The 16,379-nt window shown below is 38.0% G+C and overlaps 1 protein-coding gene and 1 long non-coding RNA gene across 3 annotated transcripts in view; both read left to right on the top strand.

Moving 5' to 3' along the window:
- MFSD6 (major facilitator superfamily domain containing 6) overlaps positions 1-16,379 on the top strand; it is a 39,822-nt gene that overhangs the window by 8,618 nt on the left and 14,825 nt on the right. For both annotated transcript variants that reach the window (XM_053471848.1, XM_053471849.1), the window contains exons 2-5: positions 1,994-3,573; positions 6,257-6,354; positions 13,958-14,119; positions 16,150-16,248. In XM_053471848.1, coding sequence (XP_053327823.1) covers positions 2,039-3,573; positions 6,257-6,354; positions 13,958-14,119; positions 16,150-16,248 — 1,894 coding nt within the window. In that variant the 5' untranslated portion in view covers positions 1,994-2,038. The remainder of the gene's footprint in view (positions 1-1,993; positions 3,574-6,256; positions 6,355-13,957; positions 14,120-16,149; positions 16,249-16,379) is intronic.
- Positions 16,256-16,379, top strand: part of LOC128502138 (uncharacterized) — a 9,608-nt gene continuing 9,484 nt past the window's right edge. The window contains exon 1 of the long non-coding RNA XR_008355093.1: positions 16,256-16,379. This exon is cut by the window's right edge and continues 41 nt beyond it. This is a non-coding gene — a long non-coding RNA (uncharacterized LOC128502138).

Below are 16,379 nucleotides of genomic sequence, written 5' to 3'. Positions count from 1 at the left end.
TTGCTTCTGTAAGTCAAATTGTTATTCTATATACTACAGGTTATGTCCTGTCTAGTTATTGTGCAGCGGTACGGAATATGATGGCACTATATAAAACAATAAATAATAATAATGTACTCATCCTTAAAGGTATTTGCGCATGGTAGAGCAATAATCCATTACCAGATATGACATTTTAGTCTTTTCTGTGAAGGTTTCACCATATAAACGGAAAACCTTTAGTAAACCTTTTCAGTTTATATGACAACAATCTATCTTGTGTCACATGACAATTAGGCATTCCCTAAAAAAATGTTTAATGATGCAGAACATTAAAGGTTGTAAGCTTGTGAGCAGGGCTCTCTCCACCTAATGTATTGGTTTGTCTTAGTCTGTCAATTCTCGTCTTGTCATACTCCTCGAATATATGAATTGTATTAAGCGCTGCGTAAATTGTTGACTCTCTATAAATAAAATATAAAAATAATAATAAAGAACTACTTCTGGGAAGTGCTTAGGCTTTTAATGGTGCTAGATATGACATATCTGCTGTTACATTTTGTTATATAACATTGTTAAGGGTGGAACAGCATCTTTATTTTTTTTCTCAGTGATAAACATCACATTTCATATACCTGATGTACACAGATCTTAGGAGTACTTCAACAACAGAAGTAGCCACTATTTAGCTGCCCATGCTCAAGAATATTTCATGATTTCAGTTTGATTAACAGATTAAACAACAAATGTAGAAATGAAATAGTATGCTTGTTTTAGTTTACGGTCTCACTATGACTGTGCTAACATAGTCTGCATAGTCTGCAAACATTTGAAATGTCAAAGTCAGTGTGACCTTTAAGTCTTCTTTGTGTGGTGCCAAAGAAAACAATTGTTTGTTTAGTTTTCATTTACCAAATTGTAGAAAGCAGTGTGTTGCTAGAACATCATATATTAATGGATATGTTAGTCTTCCCGTTAAATTGTTTAGCTGCTGGTAAGATTTTTTTCTCTACCATAGGTGTTAAATCTCTTTTACAAAATGTTACAGAAAATTAAGTGATGGACAAAGCACAGTTTTATTTCTGTTTCTATGTAATGTTTATAAAATCACCCTCTTCTAGATTATACCTATATCGCCCTTTTAATGAAAGGAAGGAGAGTTATGGTGAATGTTCTTGGATATGTGCAGCTTGATTATTTAGTATTCTGTTGATAATGTGGAAAAATGTAACAAGTCAACATTATGTGTATTTTTAACTCATATTATAATCAATCTAAAAATTTGAAATGATACAATATCTATATTTTCGTATATTTACTAGGCATTCTATAGGATTATTAAGAAAGTCCAGTAATGGTCTAGGGTACATATGCAAGTGGGATTATATTAAGGGCATATGATATCATTACTACTCCCAGTAACGAATGCACAAAGAATATATCATAACATTTCTGTATGGTTCAATGTATGTGTAGATGATGGATAAGGTTGTATGTTGTTGGAATCTTGCATGAATCAATGGGTAATGCATGATGAGTGAAGAAAGCAAGATGTTGATGGCATCTTCTGCGAGTATTCATCAGGTGGTGTGGTATAATGTGGCAGTTTTGCTCCATTGCATACACTGGCTAGAGTATTAGCATAAAAATGCATGAACAGGGTGAGATAACATTTTTCAATTTATCATGTTATAGAGCATGTTGGGGTAAGCTTGACCCTTGTTAGGGTTTATGTAATCCTCTGACTCTAGCAGGCTTTATTTAGGCTGAGATTGCCTCAAGGTTCCCTCAAGCAGTTGGCTGAGGCAGTCAAAAGAACTTTAATAAACCTGCTTGGGTCTTAACATCCAGAGACTAAAGTTGTCCTCCACAATGGCTCAAATTTGTATTCATATGGCACAGATAACATAGTAATATTAAATCATTGCAACTTGTGCATTAATAAATGTACTATGTAATATTTTTTATATTCCACAGCATTCTCTGTTAACTTATCACTTACTGTTGCTTACAGATTTGTCGCATAACAGAACACGGCAGACTACTCTTGTACTGAGCCATGGCAATGGGGGACAAAGTTGCCATTTTATCCGAAGATGAGGAAGAACAAAAGAGGAAATATGTTCTTGGTGATAGTTTTAATGGCGTCAGCTCAGAGTCTAACCAAACTGGACCTGGAGAAGGTCATCCAGCTCAGGATACCATTTCCACATCAGACGAAGATATGGACTGGCTGGAAAGACACTGTGTCAAAATTAACAATGACCTTCTAATTTCAAAAGTTTTCTACTTCTTCTTCTACTCTGCATATGGCTCCCTCTACCCACTGCTACCCGTGTACTATAAACAGCTTGGCATGTCTCCAACCCAGAGTGGGATGTTAGTAGGCATTCGATACTTCATTGAATTTTGCAGTGCCCCCTTTTGGGGTGTCATTGCTGACCGCTTTCGAAAAGGGAAGATAGTTCTGCTCTTTTCCGTTCTATGTTGGGTTTTGTTCAATTTGGGCATAGGTTTTGTGAAACCAGCAAGGTTATTGTGTGTGCCTGATAATCCTGTGCCTGTACAACCTACTAACTCCAGCGTCCCAATTTTTACAACAAATCCACCTTTTATTTCGGTATCGGCACCAAATAGCGTAAATGATACCACTAAAAACAGAAGAAAGAGAGATGTGCATTCAGATTTGGAGACATCATTTTTTGATGGAGAGGACTTTATTTTACACCGAGAAGTCAGAGAGGCTGGAAATGACAGTGCCTTAAATGAATCAATAGGATCTACTATTTCTTTTAATGCAACCACTATTGCAACAACAACAACTACTACTACTACTATTATAACCACAAATAAGAGTCCCAGCAAAGATCAGTTTGAATTGCAATATGACAATGAAGATGTAGAAACTATTTTCCTTCTGATTCTGCTCGTGGTCATCATTGGAGAGTTTTTTAGTGCTCCAGCTGTTACTATTGTGGATACAGTGACACTCCAGTATCTAGGCAAAAACAGGGATCGCTATGGACTTCAACGAATGTGGGGATCCCTTGGTTGGGGGTTGGCCATGTTGTCTGTAGGTATAGGAATTGATCACACAAACTTAATTGTAAATGTGGAAGGTGAGGGTTGCAGACCTCCCGAGTACAAAAACTACCGCATTGCTTTTATTGTCTTTGGAGTCCTGATGTCAGTGGCACTAATTGTCTCTACCCAGTTCCACTTTTATTACCACCATTTGAAAACAAGTGGGGATAGGAGGGAAGACATGGAGATAAATCCAGTGGAAGCAAGATCTCAGAATGAATCTCCAACACAAAGTCAAAATGAAACCAGTGGCCAAGATGATTCAAGTCAAGGCTTTAGGTTTTTGGATTTGGTGAAAATTATATGCACAGTGCAATATGGCTCTGTCCTCTTTGTTGCCTGGTTCATGGGATTTGGCTATGGATATGTCTTCACCTTTCTTTTCTGGCACCTTGAAGACCTTAACGGAACAACAACTCTTTTTGGTGTTTGTTCAGTTCTGAGTCACATATCCGAGTTGACAGCTTATTTTTTCAGCCACAAGTTGATTGAGCTAATCGGTCATGTCCGGTAAGTGGCCCTCATATACAATGAATGAAAAATAAATTCTAGTTTGCCAGAGGTTTGCCATTATGATAAAAGGTGTGTCCCTATTAATCAACAGAACCTGTTCTGTTAAAGGTTACTGATTGAGTGTTCTAGTATATTAAATAGAGATATTTGAGCAGACGTGCATTATATTTTCAAAAGGTTACAACAAAGGAACTTCCCCTTACTGCAGCATAGCTTTTGGTATAATTAAAAAATTAATTCAGTAGTACATAGAATTTTGTTTCAAAAGGTATGAAAACTTTTGTTCACCACGGAACTGTTGTCAGACCAGCTACGTCTTCTTGCACAATATAGAGTAATAATGGCTATATGTTTGCTGCAATTTACTCACATTTCCATTAATTTGCTCACACCTTCCATTTTTAACGTAAGCATGATTATGAGCATGTACAGTAGTGTGAAAAAGAAAGTGCGCCTTTTGAATTCTATGGTTTTACATATCAGGACATAACAATCATCTGTTCCATATACAGGGCTAAATATTAGGAAAATACAACCTCAGATGATAAATTACACTGTGCCATGATTATCAATTATTAAACATTATTATATAAATAATGTTGTTAAGTCCTGATATGTAAAACTGTGTTTTAATGCCACAAATAGTTCTGGAAACTGGATGGTATGTTGACCCCCAGTTAAGGTAACATTCGGTTGTTACTGTTACAGCCTAGTAGGTATCAATATTTAATGTTTTAATACTTTATTTGTATTAAGGAAGAATATTTTGTGTTTTACATGGCGTAATTAAATAACAGAGAGAAATTATTTTTTGAGCTTGGTACCTAGAGGGTACTGAGAAAGTAGACTTCTTTAAAGGGACGGGTGTTCATACAGACACTGATGACAAATGTGTATTACAGTGATATCATATGTGTTCTTCAATCTGTATGGAAACAAAAGAAATAACTTACTGTAATGAGAATAAATCAGTAGGAGTATTTTTACACAGGCGCACGGGAGATCTCATTAGACCTCCTCGAACTGTTGTGCAAGTATTGTTTTTATATGCAACGGATAACCAAATTAGTTTGGTTATAGTCCAAAAAGAATCATGAAGGAATCGAGACTTCTTTTTGGTTTTAATCGAGACACAATAATTTATCTTGACATCTGTGTCATGTGAATCATGCCCTTAATGATGTTGTATGACATGTTTGTCCTGTGACTTGCACAGTTAAACTGTGGGTGAGATAGTATGCTGCGTTCTGTGAGTTTTTGGACAGCTGTTATGCTGTTAGACAAAGGTGTGGTATACTGATGTAGCCACAATGCACTGTCTATACAGGAAACAACTACAGGCACACCCGGGCTACTGGAAACAGTGGAGGAACTGGATTTTCTTAGGTCAAACAGTTGCTGGAAAAAAAATAGTAATTAACTTCTTACCAATTACATGGCTATATATCTATGGCTGTTTTTCCCACCTTTTCATCCTTTTACCAATGTGATTCACATCTATCCAATTATGTATGTTCCTTATGCTTGTTCATTTTAATCCTGAAAAATGGAGATTCTGTGATCTCCCTAATTTGCCCATGATCCCTATTGCTGTTTAAGAAATTCTCAACCTCAACTGCCTTATTTGCTACCCTCACATTTACCATGTGTAGGGGGGCTCTTCGTGGTGGTATGGTAGAAAGATATGTCCACCTCAAGTACACATTCTGACAATTAACGCCTCTATTACCAGATATTACACAATCAGGGAAACAAACACGGTGGCACTGACAGACACACAGTCACATACATACAGTCAAACACACATACCTGGTGCTGGCTGCAGCTAACACTAAGCGTGGTGTGAAGGACGGACTCAGCCTGCACTCTTAGGCAATCAGGAGAGTTGAGAAGTCTTTCCTGATTGGCTGAGACCTCCTTCACTCAAATTTCTCACTCCGGGACAATGGATTGAGGCTGCCCAGGACCCAGGGCTTAAAGTCCCATTGCAGGACTGTCCCGGGACATATGGTCACCCTAATGGCAGTACATTATGTAGTGCTGGTATTTAATTTTTAATCAAGCAGTTGGGAGGAAGGTGGTGGCGCAAATAATTGATACCCGCATAAGAAGAGCTCACTTGTGATGCTGTTATTTGATTTGTGTAGAAGGAAGGGAAGGTGCAGTGGAGAGGGCTGCTACCAGAAGTTGTGGTTTCTGACACATTTATTGAGATCTAAAATTTCACTGAGCCATGTGGCTGTTTTTACTACTCTTAGTACTTTAGGCCCTGCCTGCTTATACAGGCATAAAAACCAGACATAAGTGATTTTTTTTTTTCAGTATATACATATATTTTACTTAGCTGCTGTGTTTGTCAATATCAATCCTCGGGATGACATCTGCCATCCTTTATGCTGTGTTTGTTCTGTTCCCTGGCAAAGTACTTACGTATTTGATCCGATAATTAATTTAAGTTCTTGCTGCATGTCTTGCAGTCCAATTGTGAAAGAAAAATTCTCCAAAGTGTTTTAATGACCGTGATTCGGGGACCTCTAAGATGAGTTGTATTTGCTGTATTTGCACCATTATTTGAAATGTGTCCTAAGCGGCCGAATAGAAATCTGCTTTGGCTTTAGGTTAATTGCATAGACTTTAAAAATAAAAACTAATTTATTCTTTTTTTTTTTTTTTGTGGCAGGGTGCTATACATCGGTTTGGCCTGCAACACTGCCCGATACATATACATCTCTTACATGGACAATGCGTGGACAGTTCTTCCAATGGAAGTGCTGCAAGGTAAGAGAATCATTCATGGAAAAAGTATCCCTAATAGGAAGATAATGCTTAAAAAATTGAAGGCCAAACGGCAATTCTAACAGTGGATTTAGTACAAAAAAAAAATTGTATTCAGAATTACACCTTGAAAGAAGGTTTTATGAAATGTATACTTATACCTACTACTAATAAGAATACATTATGTCATCAGACCATTTTACATAAAAACTTATTGGGTCTCATCTCTGACATTTCTCCTTTGTGTGTGCATGGTTTTGTGCTTGCATGTGTGGCCAAGGGCACTAGCATTCATGAGCAGGATATGATGGCATGTCCCATGTATTTACCTCTCTGTTCGTCTATTATTGCTTGAGAAATGGCCTAGAAACATTGAATTCAAAATGCAAATTAAATATACAGGAAGATGGGGGGCCACATTTTATTTCGTACACATTTATAAAGCTTATAAAAACCACGCTCTATGTATCCTAATTGTGGAAAACAGTGGGAATTATAAATTCGATTTTACTGTATTTTTCCAATAAAAGCACTTATATTGGTTTCAGCTGGATTTGAGTTTTAAAATTACCTTTACATAATTTAGTAAACTTAAAAAACAGGTCATATCATATGCCATATAAAAATGTATCTCTCTTAGAAATTTACCAGGCTAGGGTGAATTGACTTTTGAAGGACCCCTATTTGGCAACATCGTTTAACCTCTCCATCTTGTCTACAGTTCCTATCCCTTTGTATATGCATGTCATAATACGTATTTAATAAATATGGTATTACTAGTTTGCCGTATATAATTTTACTTAGCTGATTATCAATTTACTTGCATGTGGCTTACCTCCCTGTATCAGAGTGGTGACACTTGTATCATGGGCAGCCTACAGGAGTGTCCAAGTTTCCATGTCTCTACAGTGTCCTGTGCAGCTTGAAAGGGGACAGAGAAATATGTGCCCCACACAGATTGGTGGCCTGAGTTCCAACACATGCTCACTCTAACACCATACACTAACACTCACACCATGCACACGCATACTCTCTCCCCCTTTCCCAGGCTCTATTGACCCTAAACTCACTCTTGACCCTTCACACCAACACCTTACAGTAACATACACACACTCTATGACTGTATGCTGATAAACATTCACACCATATAGTAATACACACCCACCTGCTAACTGCATACACTAACACACTATGCTGCACACTCAACCCCTACACTAATACACATACTACAACACCATGCAGTAACATACTCACATTCATTCTAACACCATACACTAACACAATACAGATACACGCTCTCTCTCCTTCTGTCTCCCCCTCTCACATCTTTCCCCCTACCTCAGCTCCTACCTCAGAACTATAATTTTTTTGTGTTTTTACGTTTTTTTTTTTTTGTTTTTTTTTTGAATGTAATGAGGCTACTTTAACCAAAAGCGTGGTTCCCTTTAGTGGTTGCTATGGGAAACGCTGAAGTGAGCACCTGCCTGCTTCTCACTGACGTCGTCTGATCCCTTGGTTTTGGTTTTTTTTTGCAGAATCCCATTAGGTTTCCAACATCCTCCCTATAACTAAACATGGGTCATGAAAGATGTGTTCATTGAAACAAATAAGCGCAGACACAGATTTTCAAACCCGGTAAACATAAGACTGTTGCTTTAATACAACATCTAGCAACGGATAATTCATGAAACATCATGGGGAGGGGCGGGTATTTGTTTACAGTGAACTTTTTAGTGAGCCATAATTATTTGGTATAACAAAAGTTATGGTAGTGGGTAAAGGTGATGGAAAACCCTTCCACTTAAAATTAAAGGGGTAGTAGAAGCATTATTAAACACTCATCTACAGACACCAGACAAGCCAGAAGGCTTGTTTTTCCCCTCAGAAATCTCATGGTGCTGCCACAACCACAAGGGATTCTGGGTAGGTGCATGCAAATAAGGTCAACAATGATCATCCACTTTATACATGGATCCCTTGAAAGTAATTGCCCGCTGCACAAGACAGCCTTGAGACAAAACTCGGGTAAGAGGTACAGTAGCCAGATCACCACTCAAGGACAGCTGTTTCGTCCTTAATGGGACTCGTCAGCATGAGGTTGTGATACTGGCTTAATACTCGAGGCTTGGGGAAGTATGAGAAATACCAATAATTATTTGGTATAAATTCATTTGTTTTATAAATAGTTTAGATATTGTAAACAGATGCTGTATTATTGTAAACAGATAAGTGGTGCTTTAGTATTGCACGTCACTTGTTTTGTCTTGTACTTGTACCGCCTATATCGCTAAAAGTTATCTTCCTCTTCTGAACATGCTTCATCGCTGAAATTCTGATTGTATTTATGAATTGGAACATACCTTTATCCAGTTTAAGAAAGCTGCACATTCTTTTTTTAATATGTGTAAAACCGATATTAATAGAGGCATTTACTCAAGACGATTTTGCAATAGTGATTTTTGTTCCTTTGCTAGACAATGAATTAAATGTTAAAATAAAGACTTGAATAGGCTTATTTAAACGCCCCATGTTAAAGAGGCTCTTCATACTTTCTATTTGTTTTACATTTTCATTTAAGGCAGGCTATCTTAATGTATTTTGTTGATCCACAAATACTGTGTGTGTGTGTAGTGTTATACAAGTCAAATTGCATAGTGAGGAAAGACGAACAATCATTTGAAGAGGTACCATAACTTGTACAACCAGTTTCTGGAAGGCTGCAGTATATGTCAGGTGTTTTTTTTTCTGTGTAATGTGACTTGAAACTAATGGATTGTGTCTATGAAAACATAATGTAATCACACCCACTGGTGTCTGTTCTTGCAGGAGTTATTGTAAAAGAGAAGTAAATAGCAAAGTTTTTATGATGACTCCCACCGGGAACAAGTTTTCATGTTTGCCTGAATTATGATTATTATTATTATATACAATATATAGCAGTTTAAAGGATCATTAAAAGTACAATACTGTTCCCATGTGCACCTTGGCATCTGGATACCTGTGATATATACTTATGATTCCCTGTCCATTATGATATGGTAGAAAACAAGAGGTTTCCCGATAGAAGTAATTTTATTTTGGCAGTCGATTTTATAATGATTATTCGAATGTCTACGTATTTATTTAAATTTACCCTATTGGTAGGATAACATACATGCTGTTATTTTTGCTGTTATGTCAGTGCTGCCCTTGGGCTTGGAACAGTTAGATGACCTAGATCAAATAAGGGATTAACGCATCTTTAACCATCAACCAACCATTTTATTATGCCTAATGATATAGAGCTAAATCACTGTAACTTGCTGTTGAGAGGAGGGTCCTTGGCCATCGGTGCCGCTTTACTCACACTCTCGGCTGACTACAGATGGGTAGTTGCTTCAGTTCTCAGAGTAACGATGCTGCTCCGAAGAAAGAATTTCCCAAAGAACCATGCCGCTAGAATAATGACACGAGAGTCAGATGACAAAGCAATAACGGGTGTATATTAACAGGAACCACATGCTACCTGTTCCAGGTCCTGTTACATGATTATCTTATAAAGTAGGCTTTTGGTAAAATACAACATTATATTGATGAGAATTCTCTTTTGCACACATCAGTATGATCAAGGGATAGTTAAAGCAATAATGAGTGGGACCAGCTAATCCTTGGGTATGACTGCAGTCTATGCTGCATTTCCCATTTAGTTTTTACATGATATGGAAAACCCCAATTAGGAAGCATTCTGCCTTGCTGCAAGATTAAGAGAATAATTGTTGATGTAGCACGGTGGGTAACCATGCATGCCCCATGTCTATGCAAAACCATTCCTCTTTTTATTTGCTTCAAGCAAGTCTATGTATTCACTAGTGAACCATGATGGGAATTTGTATGGTGAGAGAGATTAATATTTCCTCTTAGGTTTTGGGAAGAAAAGAAATGGCTATTTTATCTGAGGTTGGTGAACAGAATGGCAGAAATAACATATTGATTATTTTACCATTCTAATGTGATCTCCTCTTCATCTCCTGCCAGCCTTACAAAGACAACCATTATGAACTCTCTGCTACCAAAGATAGAGAAACAATCATTTAAATCACGTTAAGATGGCACCTCACATGGATGGTATACATACGTATAATCATTTTAATCTCTAAAAAAACGAAATAATATGTAGTCTACTTGACTTTCATGTTGGTTTTTTATATCTGTATTATTTACTCAGATTAATGCAGATGAAGGATTATTTAACCACTAAGGAAGTTGTTATTAAAAGGTGTTGATAAACAGCTCCCTGTGTTTGCTTGTTTGCTTGAAGGCCAGGTGTAGAAGGCTGGCATTTATACCAAAGTGCAGTCCTGTGTTTACTCTATAAATCCGACGCTCATTAAATGTGAAATTATCTGTTTGTTCTGGGTTGTCAAATGGAAGCAAGAGACATTTTCCGTGCCTGGTTTGTACAGGAGCGATAGCGTGTCCCATCAAAAATTGATTTATGAGAGAATAAGTATGTATACTAAAACACTGCATTCATTGACTAATCTCAACATTCACTTAAAATCTATTTTGCAATAGTTATGGGTTAGTTTTTAATTTACTTTCTCTATACTTTGCTTGGGCTGTACATTGAGAAACCAGTAGAATTCATATAAATCTGAATTTATTTAGGCTATTGTTCTGTAAAAAAAAGAAAATACTACCAACCGCTTTAAAGGTGCGGTTCCGTATGGACTTTTCCCCTCAACACTCACAGGTTCTTACATTATTATAAGTACTTCTATTATATAACCAATACTACTATGGTATACATCTTTAATTAATGTATTCATTTTTTTTAAATAACATACCATTGTGTTCTTTTTGAAAACATTTTGGAGAGGCCTTAAACTTTTCCGTCTGCACAGCTCTGCCTACCCAGCTCTGACATCACAGACGGGATTTTACATTCAAGGTAGTCTAATGGGACCTCACTCCCGTCACCCTTATAACACAAAACACCTCACTCAATCACACCTATCATAACTTACTCCCTATCACTGGCCGTCACTGTGTATTAGGGTTTGCAGAGTTTTGCTGTTTCACATGTATGAGCATGAAATGGTGGGTGGGCATTACTGTAGGCGGTCAGACTGCTGTAATGTAATACATGGGGAAGGGCTTTGGCGGAACGGCTGGATTCTGTTTCTAGGCAATTGTAGTATTTGAATAAAAAAAAGGAAAACAGATCACAGGTTTCTTAAACTTCTCCCTACATGATGCAGCAGTTATCTGGGGATATTTTAATTTCCCCAAATGCACACGTCCCAAATGTGACCCCCCAAACAACCCGGCAAACCCATGTATGTGGGGTATCACCGTACTCGGGAGATGTTGCTGAACACATATTGGGGTGTTGTGTGACAGCGGCATATACCAGGAGCTATAAATCCATACCTAAAGTACAACATGTGTGGGGAAAAATACACACAAAAAATACTACTCCTAAATTGACAAAGGCTGGTGGTAGAATTAGTGCATGGAAAAAGTTAAAATACCAGAATTTGAAATACCCTGGGGTGTCTGGTTTTCAAAAATATATGGTTTTATAGGGCACACTGAATTGGCCAGGCTCAAAGATGTACCAAATTGGGCATAATTAGTGGATCACCAAAAGTTCAACATTGAAAAATTTGCACGCCCCAAATGTGGCCCTTTTGCCCCAAACAGCCAAGCAAACCCATGCATGGGGAATATCACTGTACTCAGGGGATGTTGCTAAACACATATTGGGGTATTGTGTGACAGTGGAATATACCAGAAGAAAAACGTGTGTGTGTGTGTGGTTTTTTTTCTTAATTTTGCACCATATTTTATAATTTTTTAATGGTAAATAATGATACAATCAAAACAAACATCTGAAGAAAGCCCTTCTTGTCCTGAAAAAAACAATATATAACTTGTGTGGGTTCGGTAAACGAGAAAGAAGAAAATTTCAGCTAAACACGAGCAGCGCAGAAATGTTAAAACAGCCTTTGTCATGAAGGGTACACAAAATAAAATCAGCCGTTGTCACAAAGGGGTTAATTCACATGTCAACTATTTTTTTTCATATTTAATAAACTTTGGTTGAGAAAAATTCATTTTTTGTTTTTATTTCCTTTTTATTTGCCAACCTTGCCCCACTGTAGCAGATTTGTAATTTCACTATTTCCTCTGAAGGAAAATCTTTTTTTAGAAATCTTTTTCTTAGGCAGCACTAATGAATCCCCTTTTCTAATCAGAGAATTAACATCTTTAAATACACATTCTCTGCAAGTGTGCCATCCTAATATAAATTGATTTTAACTAATATGTTCATTTCATGCATGACTCATTGTTTACCCAATAGTTTGGCAACGGGCTTCGGGTTGTGAATCATTTACATGTTATACACTGTATCAACAGAAAGTCCAGTTTCACAGTGTTACAAAGCACGTAACAGGTAGTAGTACCTATGATTGAGAAAAATGCATTTCTTGTTTTTATTTTCTTTTATTTGCCAATCTGCCCCCCAGTTATGCACATCTGACCCCTCCCGGCTTGCCAGTCCCCCCCCAGATATGCCTTTTTGCCCCCCCTCAGACTTGCCACCCGTGCTCCAGACTCCCCGTTGTCCAGTAGGGGCAGCAGGTAGACGTCTGCAAGATGCGTAGCGGAGGTTGTCTGCGCACTACTCATTGTCTACTGCCTGCCAGAAAGGAGGATCCAGGCCCCTCTGGATTTTAGTCTTATAGTCGGACCTCTATTTGAGGTTGGATTGTAAGACTACCTTGAATATAAGATGAGGCATAAATAAACCTTGTTTTATATTTGAGCAAGTACAGTAAATAAGAGAGCATTTAAACATTTAAATGTTTTTAAAACATTTTCAAGTTTTGTCAATGTATTTAAAGGAAAAGCACTACACATTTTTATATTTTCAACTTACAGAGAATTAACCTTTTCATCATCTCTTCTTCAGAAGAATTTCCGTAAATGTTTAAGCCAAACATATTAGATAATATATGCATTGTGACTTCCGTAGAAAACAACGTATCTGCCCACGGATGAAGATAACTTAATTTATATCATTTCCACCTATGTAATAATCTGACGCTCACATGGTTTTGGCAATCTTTCCTTTTTCTGGAACCTAACCATATGTATTTGCAGCTTGGTTATTTGGGGGGTGTCTGATACAGTGTTACTTATAGCAACTGCTTTTGTTGAGTGCAAAAAGTGCACTTACAGGTGTCCTGTGGAAAGAACCAATGCCTTTTTTGAGAACCACTTTGGAAATCTCTGTGCTAGCCTCATACAGTATGGCATATATATGTAATGTTAAATAGCACAACAACATATACACACAGGAAGGCATCTATATATACAGCGGTGTAAAAAAGAAAGCATATACTCAAAAATACTATGGGGTTTACTTAATATTTGGTGGTGGACCAACCTGATGTCAACAAAGCCCAAAATAGTTGAGACCTGCTCTGATTAAACTATAAAAGATTTGGACCTATGTGTGCTGAATAGAATTGTCTTTGAGTGATCACCTTTGCACTAATGTAATGGAAACCATGCTGCTGCACCCTTTCAGCAAATGCTGTGATTTGTCTCTTTGCAGGTGTTACCCACGCAGCAGTATGGGCAGCTTGCATTTCATATCTAAGTGCTGCAGTTCCACCGGCATTACGCACTTCAGCACAGGGAATCCTGCAGGGTCTCCACCTGGGTCTTGGCAGAGGGTGCGGTGCAATGATAGGAGGTGTTATGGTCAACTTCTTTGGTAAGTTCTGTTTCATATTCTGTTTAGAGAAGATGTTTAGATTTAGAGAAGATGTTTGTTGTCTTTTGGACATTAACTAGTGAATAATTGGTAAGTTGAATTGAATGTAGATATGTGGCTCGATATTTGCTGCTTTCGTAGCTTCATCTGAGACTACTTGGAGAGTGCGGCTCAAAACCCATAATAATAAAAAAAACTAGCTTAATGTGCTAATAAAAACAGTTTAGAACACAATCATGTATGAACATGAGGGCTTGTTAAAGAGACAGCCTAACAGCCCCAGCAATGCACAATGCAATTATTATTGCATATAAGTACTGTGAAGCTGTCCCTTTTCCTAAAAAGTATCTACTTGTTCCCTTGCATGTTTACTTACAAAGTACAATGCGTTGTTCATTGCTGAGCCTGTATGGGATGTTAGACTGTTTGTTTAATAAACATGCCAGAACTGGCTGGCTGAGAGTATAGCTTATAGCACATATTCGATGGCAATCAGGATTTCCACCAGCAAGTCAAGGAGCTGGAGGAAGAAATGCATAGGGGGATTCTGCGGATTATTTAGATTTCCCTAGAAGATATAGTTCATAATATTTATTTTGTTGAAACCCACTTCAAGCTAATGAGTAGATCAGGGCTCGACAAATCCCAGGCGCCAGGTCACCATGGCGACAGAGCATTTTGTCCTGGCGCCTAGGTTTTGTCAGCCTCTCACATCCAGAAAAAATTGTGGATGTAAGAGGCTGAGTCACCACACGGGGGCGCTGCTGCTGTCTGCTGTCAGCCACACAGAGCCCGCCCCCGAGCCTGAGATCACTCCCACGGAGTGATCCTGTAGGCTGAAAACACTGTTGCTGGAAAACCAGCAATCGTGTTTTCAGCTGCCACAGGCAGCTTCAGGGAAGGGGGTTGTGTGTTGATTGGGCCCCCACACAAGTGTGGGGACCTGACCCAACACCCCCCTGCTGCCTGATCGCTCCATGAGAGCGACAGTGCAGCTTCAGGGACAGGGGAGAGGGTTCTTTGGTCTCCATATGAGTGTGGAGACCAGCCCCAACACCCCCCTGCTGCCTGATCGCTCCATGAGAGCGACAGTGCAGCGTTAACCCCTTCAATGCCACAATTGTGTATGACACATTTGTGGCATTGCAGGGGTTAACATTTGTCCCCACAAGCTTGTGGGGACTAAATATCAGTCAATGCTGTGCTCCAATGGAACATCAGCATCGAAAGAGTTAAAAAAAAACCAAAAACAAAAAACAAACAAAAAAAAACAGCACTGACCTGAAAGTCCAGGGTGCTTCCAGGTCAAACGCTGTGATTTTAGTAAGTGGGCTATGATGATCAGATCACTCCTGACCAACTGTTATTTTAAAAAAAATCCTGGCTCCTAACTTTTTTACCTGCCGCCTAGATTCACAACAAATTTGTCAAGCCCTGGAGTAGATGGTACCTGGTGCCTACTAGATTAGCTAATATATATCCTCATAGCTCCAGAATATGCTGGAGACGCTGTTTGTTTGAGGGTTTCTACCTTCAAATGTGGTAGAAATGATCAAGAAGCCCTGGTATATCTTTTAATCTGTTGTTAAAAATTGACAACATTGTTTTGGAGAGACAAGCTGATGTGGCTCTATTCCACCTCAATTGGCCCTCTAAGTCTCCGACAGATGTCGCCATACATTGCTTTATAGCCACCATGATTATGAAATCCAAAATTTGGAAACTGAATTATAATTCCACCTGGCAACAATTATATAATCAATTCATTTTTCAACTCAGAAAGGAAAAAAAGATAATTATTAACATATGTGATTGTAGATTGGAAGAACTATTGGTTAATCCTTGTGAATAATTTCTTATTGTGTATATTACCTGTATGTTTTGTTGTCTTATTTTTAAAATATATTAAAGATAATTTTAAAAAGAACATATGATGGCTAGAGTGATCCTTTAACGTAACTACCAACATTAAGTGATCCACCCTGTGATGTTGACATAATAAATGTGTCTCTGATATCTTTAATGTCCAGGTGCTGCGGAAACATTTCGCGGGATAGGAATGGCATCTCTTGTGATTCTCCTGCTATTTTCTCTTATCCAGTGGGTAGCAATTCCCGACAAGGAAGAAGGTACTGTGCACATAAAAATTTCTGTTTTTATGCTTTTCTGAGTCAATAAGTAGACATTGAGGCATCTTATTAAGCGTTTTGTGATGTCACTAAAAATGTGCCCTCCTGCAACAGGTATTCCTGCTACACAG

The sequence above is a fragment of the Spea bombifrons genome, chromosome 7 (assembly GCF_027358695.1).
Source record: "Spea bombifrons isolate aSpeBom1 chromosome 7, aSpeBom1.2.pri, whole genome shotgun sequence".
Lineage (NCBI taxonomy): Eukaryota > Metazoa > Chordata > Amphibia > Anura > Pelobatidae > Spea > Spea bombifrons.
This window is presented reverse-complemented; position numbering and strand designations above follow the sequence as displayed.